The following is a 20,635-nucleotide window of genomic DNA, read 5'->3' as shown; positions in this document are numbered from 1 at the left end:
AAAATGGTCTGCCAGCAACACTGTCCAATCACAGTGCAGCTTTCATTTTACCTTAGCAGCCTGAGAAATGAAAGCTGCGCTGTGATTGGTTACAGTTGGCAACAAAGACAACTTACTGGTAGACCGATCCCCCCCCCCCCCCCTCCCCTCCTCCCCTCGCAGCATCACAGGAGTGAAAACATGAAAAATGAGAATGAAACAGTTAAAATTCACTTTCACAGCGCAAGAAAATCGCCAGTGTGAAGGCCGCTGATCCTTTGTAGTAGCCCTGTATTCTTTTTTTGGCCGTTGGTTAAGTGCTCTGAGATGCTGTATATTCTCACTTCAGTAGGTTCTTCGTCTCCTAAATATATATATATTTTTTAAGCATTCACCAGACTAGTTGGTGCTTGAAGCTTTGATGCAGTTTTGGGTATTTCTGCATGGATTTTAAGTGGCATATACAGTACTAGTGTTTTGAAGAGAGTTGCTTTAGAATTGGGGGTATGGAGCCCCTTTTTTTTCTTCTTGGAATTAACTTAATGTTAATTAAATTTTGGTTATTGCATAGATAAACCTTGAAGCACATCTGATGTGCCTGACTGTAACATGGTCAATACTGTGTATTCTGATTCAGTACATCTTGTCCCTATTGCTGTGGACCACTGATTATGGAAGTCTGCTTGAGGCTTGGTTGACATGACCATAAAAATACAGTGTACACGCCATATGTTTTACTGATTAGATACGCCACCAGGGGCATGAGCCCTAGGGTGATTGGGTACTGGAGTATCTTGTCGCCACCACAAGTGTGGGTGGAGACCTAGTGAGTTGCAGGGAGTGGCTATGTCACAGGCAAAGGTGGCGATTGGCTGCCGCAGGCACACCTTTCCTGCGGTGGCCAGCCTCCATTCTCAGAGCCGCAGCAGGAGCCACAGTGGGCTATGGTCTCCATAGCTTCCATGATCCCAGCAGCAGTGCCAGGGGCTGTAGGACCTGCGGGTCAGGCCCAGCTGTGTATCATCCGGCGGCCCAAAGCAGCGCTGATGAAAGTGTACGTAGTTGAAGACCGGTGGCAAATAGGCATGCCGAATACACGGGCGGCATGGAGGCTGCGGCCACCATGGAGACTTACAGCGGGTCTGGCAGCAGGGGACTCCAGCTCTGATGGGACAGCGGCAGGGATACTGTGGCCAGCATGCACGCTGACAGTGGGCTCCGGCAATGGTGGCGGGGAAGGGCGCGACTGGTAGTCCGAGCACCGCTGCCGCCATTAGTCTGAGTCGCAGTCGCTCACTGTCCCCGTCTGCCTTACAGCACTGTTGCTGTGTCGGCATACAGAGTGTGCTGGTCGGCCCTCTGGGCGTTACTGCTGCATCCTGTCTTACAATTGGCATCTAGGGGCATGACGGGGGCGTTCACTCCTGCTAACGCCTGTCACCCCTAGCTTCCGGTGTCGACAAGATACACCACTACCGGGTGATTGTAATAATGACAGTGGTATTTCTTGCTTCTCAGGTTAAGATAAGATTTTCACCTGTACTAGAGGAGAATGGTCACACAGATTATTCCTTGTGCTTTATAGCGCTTCAAAAATATTGCATTTTGAAGTTTAAAAAAAGAAAAAAAAAAAAAAGTTCCCCAAAACAAACCAAGTTTTTATAATGCGATGGAAAAGCCGCTTCATCACGCTCAATGTATTTTGCCTGCACTTTTAGTGCCCTTGCAGGAACTATTTGCAAGGCAGCTGTGCAGCCTATCAGGTACAGGGGGCGTCACCCCCCCCCCCCCCCACCCCCCGGTCAATCTTGACGCCACCAGGACTTCCTGGTGGCGTCAAGATACACTAGTAGCGTTTATAACCCCAAGCATAGATCAGCAACATCATTGATCATTGAGAGATTGCTTGTTAAATCTATTAACCCTGTAACAGTCACGTTAAATTTGGAAAAACCTTTCCAAAATAACTTTTAAAATCTACAAGATAAAAAAAAATTCTTTCCTTTTGGCACAGAACTTGGTTGCAGAGGGCGCCTTTACACTGGGGAGAAAATCAGTTTTTTTGTTTTTTTTTACCTTTCTATCCTCATGCTTTGAAAGTGAGTGAAATTGCATGCTTATGAAACCAATGAATTTCAATGGTTTTATCACTTGTGATGCTCACTCCTGCGATGCTGCGAGGGGGGGGGGGAAAAAAATCACAGCATGTCCTATTTTTTTTGTGATATCGCCTATTGTGTTCAATGCAGCCGGCGGCAGCAGCGCCGGCCCTATTGAAAGCAATGGGAGAAGATCACAATCCCCTGCTGCAGCTGGAACAGCAGTGGCAAGGGATTCCTTCATCCCCGTGGGGAGTCCCCTGATCACAATCTTCTCCCATTGCTTTCAATAGGGCCGGCGCTGCTGCTGACGGGATTCCCCACAGTGATGCAAGGCTGTTTTCACATGAAAATGCCTCGCATCCAGGGGTTTTTGGAAGGTTTGTGAGAGTGATATGGTGCCGTGAATCACAGCCTGATATCACCCTCGCCGGTGTGCAGGAGCCCTGAAGTGCATGTTTAACACCTTCCTTTTTGTGTTCTATTGGTAATTTTTAAAATCTTTCTTAAGAGACCTTGTATGCAGGATTTCTAGCTCTTATAGAAACCAATTTTAGGTAGATGTAACACCAAATGTAGAGTCTTTGTTTTACTACTTTTGCACAATATAAATACTTTGTTAAAAAGTGACAGCTGTATGTGGGCTTGTTTATTGTGGGACAACCTAAAAGGTGCATGTCCACGGGCAGTAAATCACCGGCGGATCACGCTGTGTGAAGCTTTCCATAGCGCCGCTATGGAAAGCGCAGCTGTGGTGTCCACGAACGGATAATCATAGCGATTTTCCAATCAAGGGATCTAAATCGCAGCATGCGGTGATTCTTCGCGGTGAGCCTATCTGTCAGGCTCACCACAGAACTGGCAGCGCACCCACCCTCGTCCCCCACGGTGGAATATCGCTGGTGATCTGCAGCGGCCGTGGACAGGGGGCCTTAGTTTCTATTGCCACTATTTTGAGGTATATACTTGATCATTTTTATTTGCTGAAGTGAGATGAACAGGAAACTATTTTGGAATGGAATGAAGTGCTGGATAAATGTAGCATCGTGTTGTAGGAGTTGAGGATGGGTAGGGCTTTTTTTTCCTTCAATATTTAAAACCTTGTGTAAGGGGAGAAACACTGCGTGAGGACAGCGCTGATAGAACCAGAGACGCAGGCGTTTGTTCCGCAAGAAAAGGGTATTACCGTTATGAACAAAGTTCATTCTAATTCAAACAGAGCTTGTCCAAAACTGTTGGGGTAAGCCCCCTTTACACAGGAGGATTATTGCTCAAAATTCATTTAAACAAACTAAATTAAACGATAATCGTCCTATGGAAATACAAAGAAATAGTTTACTACTGACTTTCAATCAGCATAATAACCATCGCTGGATTGCGGACTTGTCAAACGCTCCCCGCTCAGTGTGTGACGCGGTTAGAGAAGCCTGCGATCCAGCGGTGTTCTGCCTGTCTAAACGCTCTGCACCAGCTCTAATGACCTTAGCGGTAACTGTGCTCCTGCAGTTGTGTAGGCCAGTGTTCCCCCAACTCCAGTCCTCAGGGACCCCTAACAGGTCATGTTTTCAGGATTTCCTCAGTGTTGCACAGCTGATGTAATTATTGCTGGGGCCTCAGACATTGCCACAGGTGTTCTTACCATAGGACAGTGGTGGCGAACCTACGGCACGGGTGCCAGAGGCGGCACACAGAGCCCTTCCTGCTGGCACGCGTCGCCTTCAACTGCTCACCACTTTAGTAAATACTGGCAGGGGCCACGGCTCCCCTGCCAGTATTCACTCAGCAGCACTGATCCCGGCGCACACTGTGACGTCAGTGCGCACCTGCGATCCTCATCCCCCTTCCCCCCTCCCCTGACGTCTCCTACCTGGTTCCGCGAGAGCAGGGGAGAAGGCATCCGTCAGCACACACTGACGTCACAGTGTGCACCCGGGATCAGCGCCAGCAGCAGTGCCGAGACATGTTGGCACTTTGCGATAAGTGAGTTTTGGGCTGCAGTTTGGGCACTCGGTCTCTAAAAGGTTCGCCATTACTGCCATAGGATATCCTGAAAACATGACCTGTTGGTGGTCTCTAAGGACTGGAGTTGGGGACCCCTGGTGTAGACTACTCTCGTCCCGTCTAAATGGGACTTTAATTACAGCTCGTTAATGAGAGATCTCAAATATTTCACTGTAATCTATTTTTTTGTATTTTACCCAACCTTTGTAAAAAAAAAAAAAAAAAAAAGTTAGTGAGGACGGAATTTCTTTTTTCTGAATGAAGGTAAATACCAGTGCCAATCTCGACAAATAGAAAACGAATGCTGGGGAGGCATCATAGGTGAAGTGGGCATCTGCTAGAATACAGAGGCACTCGGGGCTCGTTCACATCAGCATTGTGGTTTTCACTACAGTTTCATTATGGGAGCAAGTAAATGGAATCCACGATCTGTACGGATCCGTCTTATGACAGAACCAAACCCTATTGCGTTATGTGGTTTTAGTTTCCGCCCAGCATTATAAAGAATGAAATGGCGCGCTATGGAGGCTCCAAACAGAACACTGGTATAAACAAGCCCTTCGGGTACATTCACACGTAGCGGAAATGCGTATTCCGTTGCAAAATCCACAGCATCAAAAAGTGTCAATCTGCACCGTTGGTTTGGCTTTTAGCACTGAATTAGCTGCTCTTTTGCACATGACTTGAACCTGCATAAAAGTTGTCCTCTCGCCTTGGAATGCGCTGTAAAATGCCAGTCCCAGTCCCTGCGTGCCCAGTCACCCCACACCGCTAAGGAGTGCCACAGCCACTGGGTTAGGTTGTGTGGTAGTGGATTTTTACTGCAGTTTTTTTTTTATTAAATGCAGATTTTACCACGGAAAACCCGCAGCATTTTCACTTGCGTGTGAATATACTTTTAAGGGGGTTGGCCGGAACTTTTGCTATAGATGGACCCCAACCTCAGGATCGGTCATCAATAGTTGATTATGGGGTCCATTGCTCAGGATTCCTGCCCGTTTTGCTGCATGCAGCCTATGTTGGTACTGCAGGCACAGATTCCAGTGATTCATTGGGATCTTTGCCTGCAGTACCAACCTGGGTCACTGCTATCTTGATAGCGCTATATGCTTCCTGTGCAGTATCACTGATTGATGGATGATGGCTCGCCCTCTATGGAGGGACTGTTTCATTTGTTAACCTCTGGGAGATTTATGCTGTTCATGGGATTTTGTTGGATATGACTTCTTTAGAAGCTGGGGTGATACTCAGAACAGTATTGTGGAGTAGCATGGCTGTCCTGTAATCATGCACAGAAAATATAATATTAACAAGGATAAAAAGTCTGCAAAAATTCACAATTTGGTTCTAATTAGTAAAATATAAGTGATAGACACGTCTTTAAAAAATTCTTAAAGGATTTGTCCTAAAAGTGACGCCTGCTACATTCAGATATTGTAAGGCTAAATTCACATCTGCAATAGGGATTCAGACATCTTGCTTCGTTATAGGAGCAAAAAAAGTGGAATCCCCTGGATGAATTGGATGCGTCTCATAATGGAACCAAACTGTGCAAATAGCCCCCATTGAGTATAATGGAGTTCGTTCTGTTCCTACACATTTTCAGCATTTTTACTAGAAAACTAAATTACATCTGGAGCCTCAAACACCGATGTGCATAGAGTTTTGGCCTTGAAGCGAGTTCTCAAAAATGGACCAAAGTGATGGGCTTTTTGTAGAAAATGCATGCGTTGGCACGAAAAAAAACGTAATTTACTAGAGTGGAGTAGGATAGGATATGGCCAACATATCAAAATCCGAGGACACCAGGTGAAGAATTACTGAAGGAAGGGGGGGGGGGGGGGGAGCTGGATTGAGCCTGCCATGTAAATATAATAAGACATGCCATGGAAATTAGACCTAGCGTCTCTTTTGGGGCAAAACTTAATATACGACTGTCTTATTTTCGGGGAAACACGGTAGGTGTTACTTTTCATTGTAATCCTGCCTGTGAGGAGATGACTGCTAAGAAGTGATCTCTGCTGAACAGGAAGTCTTGGGCTATTGAGATTTTGTGATCCGTGTGAAAACTGCAGCATTTCAGAATTATTTCTTTTTGAAGAGTATGGATAGTGGCCTGGGAAATGTAAGTGTTTACCTCAAACAGTCTATTCTCTCACTCATTGCATTTTAAGACCAGGCACTTCCAGATTGTGTCCTTGCTTTCCATAGTGTGGATTCACATGAGCATATAGCATTTCTTTTATTGTTCCCAATTAAACTTTTAGTGAGTGGAGCTGCTCCGTTTTAAGATGATGATGGGTTAGGTTTTAGGTGCACTTTAAAATATTTAAGCATTTGGTAGATAAGTGAGCATTTAATAAAGGGCTGTACACAACAATGTTTGCTGCAAGTCAGTTCTTCTACTGTGCGATCTGCACTTGTGCAAAAAATTGCTGCCGTCCCTTTTCTGCTGTCCACCATTTATTCTAAAACTGGGTGGGGATTAGGGCCCTTTTACACTGAACAATAATTGTGCGCGTTCTCATAAATCTGGTGCATTTCATTCAAGCCCCATTTACATGCAAAGATTGCTCAAAAGACAGTTTGAGTGACCGTTTTGAGCCATCATTTTGCATAGCTACTAATGGGCACTAATGTCTATTTGTAGCTTACTAGCTTCATTTCCATTTAAGTGAAGTTCCATTCGCTGTATGCAGATAGCAGCGGGTGGCCTGTTATCTGCATACAGCCCCATTGTTCTCCTGCGGGACAGCAGCTGAAAACAATGTCATCAGCGCTCCCGTGCAGTATCGCAGCTTGTGGTCCCTGCTGGCCAGCCGAATTATGGTTTTTATGTTGAACTAAAAATCACTGTTCGTTTGAAAAGCTAACAATGATAGCATTTACACACGATTATCGCTTAAGACATCGTTTGAGTGACTTTTGAGCGATAATCGTGTGTAACTGGGCCATTAAGCACATTTTGTGTTTTGTGTAACATATACAAACAAGTAAACCATCCAACCCCCACCCCCTTCCCTTGTGTGCAGTTTTAAAGGGGTTGTCTCGCGGCAAACCTCAAAATTATACCTTACCCCATTCCCCCTGTCACCCCCCTGGCATAAAATAGCAAATTAAAGCGTTTTTTAAACCGCTTGCTACTCACCGATCCGATGAAATAAGGACTTTAAAAAATCTTCTCCCAAAGATGGCCGCCGGTCCTTTCCCAGGGATGCACTGTGGTTTTCTCCCATGGTGCACCGCGGGTCTTCTCCCATGGTGCACCATGGGCTCTGTGCGTTCCATTGCCGATTTCAGCCTCCTGATTGGCTGGAATCGGCACACGTGACGGGGCGGAGCTACGATGACGACGCGGTGAGCAGCTCTCCGGCACGAGCGGCCCCATTCACCAGCCAGAAGACCGGACTGCGCAAGCGCGTCTAAAAAAGCAAGAAGACATCAGAATTAGATGGATCCATGGCGACGGGGATGCTAGCAACGGAGCAGGTAAGTGTATAACTTCTGTATGGCTCATATTTAATGCACGATGTATATTACAAAGTGCATTAATATGGCCATACAGAAGTGTATAACCCCACTTGCTGCCGCGAGACAACCCCTTTAAGTCTTTCATGCTGAAGGATCTAGCACAGGGCAGTGCAGATTGAGCAACTGTGTCTGCTGCGATGCCACTGGCAAGATCCCAATGAGAATTTCTCATTTTCTATACTGCTATACGGAGTGGAGGTGGAAACCCATTTATAATTCCTTTATGAATATCCTGTGCTGTCTGCAATTCTGCTATTGAGAGATTGACCATTGCCTTATGGATGGGAGCACCGCACTCTTCTCACTGGCGCAGCCGTTGAAAGTGTCGGGACATTTTTTCTTTCAATTTTTTATGTTTTTTTAATTCAAACTTTTTTGGTGACTCACATAAATTAGGGGAGGAGTCTGTTAGTAATTTTTGCCGTGTCCTGTAACGTCATACTACAGGCATTTGTCAGGCCTCAGATGAGCTAATTAGATTAGGCGAGAAGCTTTCCTTAGATAATCATTTAGGGAGCCATTTCTTCTGCTGGAGCTCACTGCTGATAATGTGCAGTTGAAGGTCAAATGCTTAGCAGAGAATAGCAGCAGCAGCGGCTTAATCTTAGTCAGGCAGTGGTTTAAAATTACTTAACGATTGGCTTTTTAAATATCCATGTGAATCGGAGCCTTTCTGTGATGCACAATTCTTAGTGTGCAGCGGGCATTGTGTTACCGGTATTCCCCGTCATACATCCAAGCGGCTAGTAGTTTCCAATGCTGTCGTGTTTCTCAGATGGATCCCAAAATAGTTCTGCTTAAATTAGACACATTCGGAAGAGTTTGTCACTGAAACTTCATTGATCGAGAGGAAGTGCTAAGAACCGCAAGATGGTGTATATGGAGGATTTAGAGGGGTGTCCCCTGCTCCGCGGCTCCCAGTCTGGCAGACTCGTGCTGGTCCTGTATTATAGGGGTGACCAGTAATCTGTATAGCCACTTTGTAATACATTTCCGCCGCAGCGGCTGATATAGACAGGGATGCCTGGCTGGTTGCCGCTCCTACTGCGAATTCGGCTATTTTCCGGAAGCTGATAATGTTTTGGGCAGGATTTGGGGGATGTAGCAACTGTCACTCTTCTGTTACTTCCCCAATTGGCAAGATCCGGTAGTCCGTTTATTCCTAGATTTGTAGAAGGAATAAGAAGCAGCGGAGCTCTTTGTGGAATAATTCTGGAACTCCTTTTCTTAGAACCCAAGTAGTTATTAAAGCAGACAAGCCAGGAGAGCCGGCAGGTCGTCTCTAAAGCTTCTCTCCGTGAGAAGTCAAGATTAATGACGTGTCAGTCTGAGCAGTCCTATTCGGTGCTAGCAGTTATTTTCTCAGCACGTTGGGCCTAAAGGCACACAAGCGTGTTTTCAGTGCATGTGCTAGCCGAGCCTACAACTAACCAAACTGACAGCATACAGAGCCAATGTGCCAAGTTACACATCACTTCATGGGCATCACGTGGAAGAAAACTAAACTTTCACTATTCTGATCCAGTTTGCAGATGGCTCTTCTATTCAAGTCAGTGGGAATGTCAAGAAAAGGGCAGTACTAAGATGCTGTCCACTGAGAAATGCAGGGCAAAAAAAAATTGCGCTGATTTCAGTTTTTTCTTTTTCTTTTGTGGATGTAATTCAGGCAAGAAAACCATCCTTTGTCGACTTTTAAGGTTGTATTCACATGAGCGAGCGCAATATCACGCTTGCCAAAGTGCATCTTTCATGGCAATCCAAAGCGTTTTTGATTCAAAAGCACATTCCATCATTCCTGTGAGATTTCGATCCTCATGCGCATGTTGCACGCATGTGAAAGGATCGCAATGGTCACATCGCACAGTATGCGAGTGACATGCGGTGTCTTAAGGTCCCATTGAAAACAATGAGCAAGGCATCCCGAACACCAAAAGATACAACATGCTGTGACTTTTATTTTTTGTGCTACTGTGAATAAATCCATTTAAAATGATGGATTTCATATCCTTGAGGTTTTTGTGCACATTGCGCAAGACTCCCATGAGCATATCACTCATGTGAATAAGCCCTGAGTTTTCCTACAGTTGTGTGCCTTAGGGCCTGGTCTAAGGGAACACAGAATTTGTTTTTGAGGCACAGTTGGTTTGTAGGATTACATATTGTTTCATGATGTGCAACCTTCATGGGACAAATATTTGAGTATGGAGGACTTGGGCCGCTCTCACGATTTTTTTTCCCGCAGCGTTTGAAACGCACACTGTAAAACTCCTCCATTGATGTAAATGGGGCTTTTCAGGTGAGCGTTTGAGCTCGGCATTTCAAAAGCTGCCTGAGGTGCGTTAAAACTGTTGAATGTGTTTGAAAACTTGGCGTTTAACAGCATGCCTGTGAGTGGTCTAACAGTGAAAAAAGTGGCAAAAAGTGGAACAAGTCATGGTTGAAGCAGCAGCTAGTCCAGATTTTAGACTGAGCCAGGATATATTGGGAAGCCATAGTGCATAGTGTGTGTATGTGGGCTTATGCACATCTGCACTGGAGGCCCCGGCACACATCTGGCTTACAATCATGCAGCGTACTAGATGGAATGTGCTTGTCCAGGAAAATGGATGGCATAGTGCTGGACGGACCCCATTAGTGTCAGTGAAGGCCATCTGTTGCCGTTCTGCTCAGAGGATGGAGTCGAGCAAAAGGTCAAGTATGATTGTGCCCTAAATGGAGATGAGTGAATGCATGGAGCAGTTACATGTTAGTCACGTATGACTACTTCCAGTACCTACTATTTGTCAATTTGCAAGCACTAAAATAGTTGCAAAATCTTGGCTTTAAAAAATTGGAGCCTTTCAGCTTGTGAATGAAAATGTCATAAATTCCCGTCCACCAACATGACACTTGGCTGCTGTGAGGGAAAGTTGCAAAGGCAAGAGTGAGTATCAAACAGCTGAAGCTGCGGACTTGAGTCCACTGTGGCATCTTGACTGTCAGCACTAAGATTCTAAGTGACAACCTGGCCGTATTGTAGTCTGGTAGCCAGTTTCATATTCTGGCATTTTTTGGTTTACATTTTGCTTTGAAATTTTACAGCTACGTGTAGGACAGTAAACCTGGTTGCTATACATGCATATTGTGTGGTTTGTAGCTACAGTCAGACTCTCTATAGATAGTCCTGCCATACAGTCACTCCCCATAGATAGTCCTGCTATTAGTCATCTGGTTTCCGAGCAGTAAGGCTGGTTAGCACATTGCATAAATCTTCTTCTGTTGAACAGTTCTAGAAAATTAATACAAAAATCTGTGATAAACCGACATGTGAGATGCTGATTTTGTTGCCGTTGTCTTGTTGCCATTTGACAAGATTGGTTTTCAGCATAGCATATGTTTTAGTATAGCCTTGCCCTGCAACCTGGGTGGCTATTTCCGCTAAAGCTGGAGAGAACCTACCTTAACTAGACTGCCAGCTGTACATGTAGCCCCCTAGTCTTTATTGAAATTGATTTTGAAAGCTGGAAGTTTCCTTTTTTTTTTTTTTTTTTTTTTTTAGGATTCATCCCAATTTGGGTTACAAAACAATTGCATGGAAGAACTGCCTACACAGTTTAGAGGGTCAGCTGGGTCTGTAAGGCTGTGTCTTCCAGCACCTGGTGGTAAAGGCAAGACCCACATACAATTATTTTCATTGCCCCAATGCTTCTAATATATAAAATGAAGCATCAGTCTATCACTCAGGTGACCGCCCAGATGACATTCTCTTGTGCTGTCGTGGTGAGATGTTCTGAGAACCTTCAGGATGGGATACTGCTCTCCAGGCTTGGCTGGTTTGTACTACTTTTTTGGAAGTGCTATAAACAATTAAACAAAAACTCTTATTCTTGTGGAAAAAGAGGAGCAAGCAGAGGTTGTTGGACAGGATAGGTGTGTTGCTCCCCAGTCTCTGTCCTGCATTGTCTGCCCACAAATTCCTTCTTTCTTCCATTTGTTATCTGGTCTCCTAGCAACATGCGTATATACCTACGCCTATGTACAATGTGAATTGCGTATGCACTGCGGTTCGAATGCATCCATAGAGATCAATGGACCTCATACACGCAGAATAGAACATGCTGTAATTTTTCTTCCACTCGCAGAATCCGCAATTCCTACCTGGAAGTGTGAGCGAACCAGCAAAAGTCCATGCGTTTTAATGCCCGCGCAGCACCATAGTAAGATCAAAGTCTAGCCAGAGTTGCTTTTTGCCACCTAATTTCCACTGGCTGTTATGCAGTGTTCGCTAGTATTTATGGCAGATGGGGTATAGATTTTAAGCCCCACTGATCTCTGGTTGCAGAAGGCAGGGATACATGCTTGGTATTTATTGCTTAATAACGTGCCTTGACCGTGGAAGCATAATGTTACCAAAGTCTTGTTGGAAAACAAAGGCCGGGCTCAGACGGCCATGGTTTGCTGCACGCTGCCAATCGCCATGCACCATCTTGGCATGTATGCACATGTGATATAGGCCGAAAATAAATTATGCTGTGATTTTTAATTTTTTTTTTCTTGCATGCGTATTTTGCGCAATTCATGTGAGCGGAAAAATGGCAGCCTAATGGGAGATTGCGCGGGCAAAACCTCTTGTGAGCCCGGACAAAAAGTATTTGGAGTTTGTGACCTTTTCACTTTTTCTTCCTATAAACGCTAGCCTTACAGACCTAAAATATGGTGGAACTGATAGAAACAAACCATAATGGGAAACCGAATAATCTTGTATTGTCCTCCGCCATCCGTTCTGTACTGTAGGGTTGGGTATATTGCACTGACAACGTGTCTTTTTTTTTTTTTTTTCTCTTTAGTGCATTCTGGATACAATTGAAATGATGCAGAAGTTTACCATGGAACAGTATTCACGGCAGATTTGTGGAAGTCCCCTTTGAGTTTCTTTTTTGAACATCCCTTTAACATGAACTTGGCATAGTTTGTTACCAAGGATTGTTTCATCCGTGTGGCAGAAGACAACTAGCACCCTGCTGGATTTCCTGAACCCGTCTGCTCATTTGACTTCTCCTCCAAGGGATTGTCTGTGGCAAAAATGGCGAACAATTCAGTTGCATATAGTGGGGTAAAAAACTCCATAAATGAAACAAATCATGGTGGTGACTTTGGGATCACGCTTGAAGAGCTTCGAGCTCTTATGGAATTGAGATCAACAGATGCATTACAGAAAATACAAGATTGCTATGGAGATGTCTATGGTATCTGTAGTAGGTTGAAAACCTCACCGCATGAAGGTAATGGAGACATTTCTTATCCTTGTTAATAAGTAGTTGTGTTCGCCTTTCAGAATTATGAGTAAAGTAACCTGCAAGCTGGGAACCTATATATTTACTGAAGAATGTGTCTGGGCTTCCTAACCCTCGTCACAAGGAACCCTGGCTCTTCAAGGGCACGAGTTAGAATATGTATAGAAAGAACGTTTATACGTTTCAAAATGCTATCCCTGTCATACATATAGTTTTAATGCCCTTGGAGCTAAGTGAGCGCCAGTTGCCTCGATCGGTGCTCGTTTGTAAGGATCTTCAAGCAGGTTAATGCAGGCTGTATGGGGGCTGAACTATCATTAATGAGATCGTTGGTCCCCCATAAGCTTTCATCATTGTTGCCACCACATCCCCTGTTTAGACTGGCAGATGCCAATTTAGACCGCTCCTTGCTCTGTCTAATAGATGGGAGCTCCCAAAGGGCTTGTAGAAAAAGGATTATCTTCACGGCAAAAACTCCCTAGTGGTGTCTCTAGTTTCCTGCACCCCAGATATGGTCAGAAATAAATTGTGGATCTGTGTACCCCTAGGAGATCAGCGGTTAGCTCCCTCCTGGGCTGGATTTCCCACTTTAATATAATGTGTAAGGATACTGCTTTTCCGAATGGCTTATCTGGCTGCACCAGTAAATTACCACTGATGTCACTGTACCGGAATATTCTATGGTCAGGTTTTTTTTTCTTTTAAATAAAGGGCTTTTGGTGTCCCAAAAACTTCAGCTAAGGTTCCCAAGGACCTTTCATCATCCTGATTTCCGTTATTGCAGCACGTACTCTTCTTGTGTCCCATTTCTGGCCACATCACTTTCATCAGATGTCACTACTTTTATAGATGGACATCCAGCACATCCAGCCAGGCAATGTCGTGTGAGGTTTGGTCTGGTATAATGGGCACAAGTTGCCCGAAGTAGGACAACCCCTTCTTAATTTTAAGTAGCCAGTAGGAATAGCAGAATAACACAATGTAAGGTTCTAAGAACACATGCTCCAGAATGATTTCATTGGAAGTACAGCTATTTACTAAAACGGGCATGCTAGGAGAGTTGACGGGTCATCTTGTTGAAGATGTTCAATTTGATTTCTAAATAGGAAATGTGAAGAAAAAGCTATGCTCCCCTACTCACTGGTTGGGTACCGCATTAGTGCTGTGTTACTTCCCTCTGGCTGCAGGGGTGTATATAAAAAAACACAAGGAAAGCTTGCACTACTTTAGTGCTCAGGTAGGATCCCAACCATTTTATAATCACAATTGGGGAAAATCTGCCCCTCAGTTACTGATCCACAGTCAAAATTCATTTGCCAATTCAAGACCTTCATTGAATAGATTTGCTAAAGTAAACCTCTTTCTGCTCTGCGAAAGCTAAGGAAAGCACTACGTTTTTCCTAATTGCAATGCCCCTATAGCCACATGACCACTGCAGCCAATCGCTGCCCACAGTAGTCTAGGGCACATGATGGCCGAGGCTAGTGATGGGCTGTCACGTGGGCATACTGGCATGTCATCACTGCAGCCAAGGATTGAAGCGGTGACTAGAGCTTTCTTATCACTTGTCTTAGATTTAGGGAAAAGTTGAATATTTCAGACAACCCCGTTTTAAGGACCCAAGAGTGCTGCAAGCTTTATTGTAAGCGTTTATTTTTACTGATGATCCAAAGCTACTTCTGAAAACATTTTGACATTTCACACCGTTGGGTATATCCAGTCATATACCAGCAGCAATCTCTTGTCTCATGCCTGGCATAGTTTTTAGTGACTTTGTCATTTGCCACCTGTTCTGGGACATCTCAAGTACAAATGTAGGAAGCTTGTACTAAAGGCTGCCATCCCATGAAGGTGAAGGAAGGGGAAGGCCTTTCTAATAATGTAGGTTCTTGGGTAACCTGCTATTTGCTGAGGTATTGACTTTCCATATTGTGTTGGATCCATCATCCAGCTCAGAGTGCGGGAAATATATAGTTCTTGGTTTAAGTGGTAAATTTGTAATTCAAAAACCTAAATCATTCACTTCCAGACATTTGCAGGTGGACATTTATCATTCAGAGACTTGCTTCTCTGTATCCGACGAAGTGGTTACTGTTAAAACATGGGCCCTTTTCACAAAAATCTATTCTTGCCTATTCCTTCCCCTCAGTCGTCTTCCCGCCGATCTTCTCCCCTTTCCTACAGTCCCCCGGCTTAGCCCACCGCAAGCTGACCGATTCTTCTGGGGACAAAGTGTCCGTTCTCTGGGCAATGTGCGCAATGTCACTAGTGACGTAGTGTTCACAGCCTAGCAGAGAGTGACTAGCTATTGCAGAGACTGCGCATGCATGCTGTCTCTCTGCAATAGTATATGAACTCTCACGGTGAGACAGCCTGCATGCGTGGTCTCTGCAATAGCTCTGCATTCTTTGCTAGGCAGTGAACGTTACATCACTAGTGATGTAACCTAAAATGACCTGCAGGAAGAAGAATGCAGGGACTGGACGCATCATAACAAGAGGATCCAGTCGGCTTGTGGTGAGGTGACCTGGGGGGGACTGGAGAAGATGCAGTAAGAAGACTGATGGGGAGGGATAGTCAAGTAGGGGTTTTTTTTCTTTTTTTTTTTTTTTTTTTAACTTTTAAATGACAAAACCCCTTTAAGTCACACCACCGGGCATTTTACCAGATTTGTTCAGCATATTGACCCTTTTTTGGTCTGGTTTGTTGTACCAGATCTGTGCCAGAGGCACAAAATGGACTCTGATGGATGCATTATAGTGGCACCAGTCACCCATAGGATATAAGGGCATCCTGTAAAAAAAACTGTGTAGTAATAGGATGCCTTAAAGGGACCCTGATGGATCCCGAATGGTGCCTGGGTTGTGGGCACTACATTGTAGTGACAGACATGCTGATTTCAGTGGTTGTCAGTTATGCTGACCGCTTCAGCAGTCATTAAAGCTTTACACTGAGCAACTAGATTTCAGATAGTCGTTGTTTTACAGCCATTCATACAAACCACTAAGTGTTCATTAATTTATAGACCTAATGTTCACAGAGGATTCACATGCAAATTTGATCAAGTTGTTCAAAAGTTGCTTGTTATAAAGTTAGTCGTTAATATTTGATCAAGCAGTGGCTTTGGTAAGCTGAAATGAGCAGTTTATCACTTGTCACCCTGTCGGTGGCCTTGGGTACACTGAACGACTATTTGAATTTGCAGTTTTGAGTGAAATATTCGGGTGCTAGTCATCCCGTATGTAGGTACCTTTTACATTTGTGTGGCATAGAGGAGTCTGGTACGGGTCATTAATGTTCATATACCCACTGCTCTCTCCATATTCCCCCTGCTGCTTATTGACAGGTCTCTCCATATCCAGTCAGTAAGGTGGTGCGGCATGTGGGGTGAGTAGTTATATACGAGGATTGAGCCACACTGAACTTCACTGCCAACTTAAGTTTTCAAAAACTCCAGAATCCATCATTGTAAGGCCTCTTTCACACGGGTGAGTTTTCTTGCAATGCGACAGTGCTACAAATCACATATATGTGAAGCCCGTGCTTTCCAATGGGTTCCGTCACATTAGAAGTGTTTTGTAGGCTGCTACACTGAGAGAAAAAAAAAGTGCCGAGCTGAATATTGCCGCGATTTGCTATGTTTTGTAGCCCATGTTTCCCTATGGAGCCTACCTTTTTGTGTTCCATCACATGAAAGCGTGGTTTTTGTGTGATGCAACTTACAGTAGGAAGTCCTACGGTTTGTCCCTAAAATAACCCCTAGCTACATAAAAAAATAAATACACCTAATGGGCGCTGTCTGCTCCGCAGGTCCCTGGCACTGGTTTTAAGTCCTCAGGCAGCGCTTCCTGGTCAAGGGTTTCAGGAAGCGCTGGCTCTGATTGGTTAAGCCGCGGTGCTTGAGAACCAATTACCGCAGCGCTCTTTGGACCAAGCAGTCAAAGGCCTCAAACAAGTGCTGGGGTCCTGCAGAGAAGTGTGGCAGAGCGGTCAGCACCTGTTGGGTGACTGTTTTGTTTTTAATGTAGCTAGTTTTTTTTTTCGGGGTAGGGCTTATACCTCAAGCACTCCCCCCAAAAAAAGTACAGACGAGTGCTACAAAGTCGTGTGACTTTGTAGCTACACAAAATCGAGGCAAGAAAACAGCAATATCGCACAGAACACAGCTGCGGTTTTCCTCGCAGCAATATCTCTGTCACCCAAGTGAAAGAGGCCTAATAGCTGAAATTGGCATGCCTGTCGCTGTACTGAAGCACCCGTGGCCTGGGTATCATCAGTGACCTGACATTTTCCCTTTTTTTTAAATGAGTGCCACATGTGTGCCTGCAACAAATAAGTTTATTTACAGGACCATAATCTACCCTGTTAAACGGATGCTATTCTAGCCTATTGGTGACAGATTCCACACTGCTGGGCATCCATTGCCCATAGTCTATAATAGTATGTAAAGACGAGCTTGTCTTGCTGTATCGCTAATAGATGTGACTGGCGTTCAGTAACAAGTGTGAGCCGCAGACTGTGGTGTGGATGGGATACGTTGTATTTCCAGGATCTGCCGTCCCATCCAGAAGCCTCTTGTGACAAGCAGCAGGTGGACCGAGGCCGGCAGGGTCTGCGGCTGGTGAGTGGCGGCGTGTGGATCCCTCTGACATATGCACTGGGAGGTTTCCTGCTGCATACGTCAAACGGATTACAAAAATGCAGTGTAAAAGTGTCCTTGCTGAGCGACTGACAGCTGGCCGGCTGCAGAGAAGCACTGAATATTACATGGCTTCCAGGAGGGCTTTGTCAACAGTAAAGCAAGGAGCAATAAGGCCCACAAAGCCGTGAAACAGCATTTGCCGTTGATTTGTTTGTACCCCTCATTAACCCCCGCCTTGCATCTGACCGCGCTAATCTACGTGTTACACCTCACCTTGTCCTCCCGCCGCACGCGGTTCTCCCAGGCTACCGGCTAATAGAAATTTCCAGCCATTATTGTCCTAAAGACAACTTAGGTTGAACATTAAACACGGGTGAGCGCGCTCCGAAAACTATTTGCAGGTTTCCTTGGAGTATTATTCCTAGAGGCCATATATAATAGTAATTGTTTTAGTCCTGTGACTTAACTCTTTGCTTCCAACCTGAAGGAAATATCGTAAGACGTAACCTCCACATTCCTCGGCCAGAGGAAGCGGCTGTGGACAGGTCCCATTCACCAGAGCGCCGCACGGACAGCGAGGAACGCCATTTGAGCACTTTGTTGCCATGGAAACTGACCAGTCATTGAAAAAAAACTATCTTTAGATACTGCGTTACTAGACTCTTCATGATTGTAGCGATGTGTTGATTTTTCTCCGCATAGATTTACATATCTACTACATGTTAACCCACGCAGGGATGTACGTCCTTCCCAGTGCCAAGCGCAGACCATCGGAGGTGGAGCGCTATGCACTTATGACTTCCTCCTGCTGTGGATGTCGGCTACCTTATCTCACTTTGCAGGGCATTTAAGTACAATTTATCGCTCCGTGGAAGCTCACTTTGTTTCCATGTAAGCTATTATCTGAGGCCGAGGAGGGAGACTGTAGTGTGCTCTAATAGAAATCCCGTGTAAATGTAACCACTTTTTATGTAAGCTTCATTTATACCAGTTTTATATAATGAAGCCTGCACTTATTGGATGGAAAGCCATTTTTTTAGCAAGTATCTACTGCATTGTTTGTCTACTGCCTTTATTTTCAAAACTTGTTTTTGCTGACTTGTCTCAGTAGAAGTGATCACAGCGAAGATTGCCCCGCTCACCTGTTGCAAAGGCAGCTACACGGCATGGAGCATAGCCATGTCGGACTGAAACGGACTTCCTTGGTGACTTTTTGGTGCAGCTTGGACGCCTCTTGAAGGCTTCAGTTTCTAAATACAGTAATAAATGTTTAAATTTAAAATAAAGACCATTTACCTGTGAAAGCCCTTGCCAGTCCAGCAAGCCAGGTCTTTGGCTGCAGTGGCGATGTGCTGGCAGCTTGTCAAACTATTTGTGCATGCGTGAGTGGGTCTGTGAGTGAGTTACATGCTCCACCCCTGATCACATGACGGTAACCTCACAGGTCTTGTACACACTCTGCTGCTGTCTGTCTAGGGGTGTTAGTATTCATAGCAACTGAGGCCAAAGCGGGGTTTGTAGTCAACCTGTAATCTGCACAAGGATGCAGGACCTTTGATGTCGGCATCATGTGATCGGGGGCGAGCATGTAAGTCCTTCACTGCGGTTGAGTGTCATGTGATCAGTGGCGGAGCATGACTGGCGCCATCGCAGGTCCGTCATCTCCACTGCTGTGCTGCTTCTGATAGGGGGGGTGACACACGTGCATGTAGCAGCCGTGTGGAACAATTCGCCAGCAGAAACACTGGTACTATAACTTGTTAATAATTACTAGTAGGGTAAGAACAGTGAGGGGTTTTGGTGCCATGCGGTGTGTGTGTGTATAGTGGTTATGGGTGTAACTACAGTCACGATTTGCAAAACGTTAAGATTTTATGTGCACGAAAAAATTCCAAAGGTGAAAATCTGCTTCAGTAGTTAGAGGTGATTTCCAAAGTGACTTAAATCCAAAAAAAGCTATTTTCTACAAAATGGGATTTTCTGCAGTGTGACTTTGGAATAAAGCATTACCGTTGCAGAGAATGTTTTATGCGTACTTGAGTGATTTTTGGCTATAGCGCTGCTAATGATACAGAGGCATCATGACAGGTTTGCAACTAATCTCATCCATTTTCCAAGGTAATTGAGGCATGTCACTTTGGAAGTCACCTGTTCAATTACGTGATTAGCCATCATTTGCATAAAATTGGAGACCACTTTTTAAGGGGAAAACGTCATCTGCCTAAAGCACCATAAACTAAGTTATGATAATGTAAGGCTAGGTGACAGGGAGTCACATGGTATTTTTTTGTACGCTCCCTGGTCCCATGGTGTGCGCCACTGAAGTCTACACCGCACATGAAAATCTGACTCTTCAGAGTCCTGTGCGCTCACCCTCCCATACAAAGTCTATGGCAGAATGCCTGTGTGACTCTGAAGAGTCAGGTTTTTGTACGCTGCGTGGACTTCAGTGGCGCACACCGTGGAATCGGGGAGCGTACAAAAAAAATCACTCTACTCCCTGTCACCTTGCCTTACCTAAACTTAGTTTATGGTGGTTTAGACAGGTGACAGGTTCCCTTTAAGCTATTACTCCTTGGGCTATGCTTATGTGACAGTAGGCCATAGTTATAGTTGGGGGAGGTGGAGGGGAATTAAAGGGGTTGTCTGGGTGTCAGAACAAATTTTTATAAAGTTAATCTAGCTCTGTAAAATAGTCCTAGAACCCACCCAAATCCTTGGCGATCCAGTGCTGGGGTCCTCTCAGACTTGTACAATGGCTCTACCTGACTGCTGCCGTCACATTCTCCTGGCATGCAAAACCTGCAAAGCTTAACTTTGTGATAAGGTAACTTGTTGCAGAAAGTAAGCAATTAAAAAACTATTCTCTTCACACAAGGAAACCTAATCTAAAGCATTTAAGTGTAAAACTTAGCCACCGTTCTCCTAATGCATTAAGCGTGCTGTGTCTATCTGCTCAGATGCTGGGAGTGGATCTGCAGCAGTCAGGTGGTAGCCGTTTCACAGCAAAGGTCGGGAGGAGCGCAGAGGCCGAAGCGCTGGATTGCCGGGTCTGCACACGGGTAAGTACCCCTCTTTTTTATTTTAACGGAGTTGGATCTATTTTCAAA

General features: G+C 44.9%; 1 protein-coding gene across 5 annotated transcripts in view; it reads left to right on the top strand.

Moving 5' to 3' along the window:
• ATP2B1 (ATPase plasma membrane Ca2+ transporting 1) overlaps positions 1 to 20,635 on the top strand; it is a 109,074-nt gene that overhangs the window by 24,859 nt on the left and 63,580 nt on the right. For all 5 annotated transcript variants that reach the window (XM_066591505.1, XM_066591504.1, XM_066591503.1 and 2 more), the window contains exon 2: positions 12,437 to 12,871. In XM_066591505.1, the coding sequence (XP_066447602.1) occupies positions 12,673 to 12,871 (199 nt within the window). In that variant the 5' untranslated portion in view covers positions 12,437 to 12,672. The remainder of the gene's footprint in view (positions 1 to 12,436; positions 12,872 to 20,635) is intronic.

This window comes from Eleutherodactylus coqui, chromosome 2, assembly GCF_035609145.1.
Source record: "Eleutherodactylus coqui strain aEleCoq1 chromosome 2, aEleCoq1.hap1, whole genome shotgun sequence".
Lineage (NCBI taxonomy): Eukaryota > Metazoa > Chordata > Amphibia > Anura > Eleutherodactylidae > Eleutherodactylus > Eleutherodactylus coqui.
The sequence above is the reverse complement of the archived record's forward strand: the minus strand, read 5'-3'. Positions and strand labels throughout refer to the sequence as shown.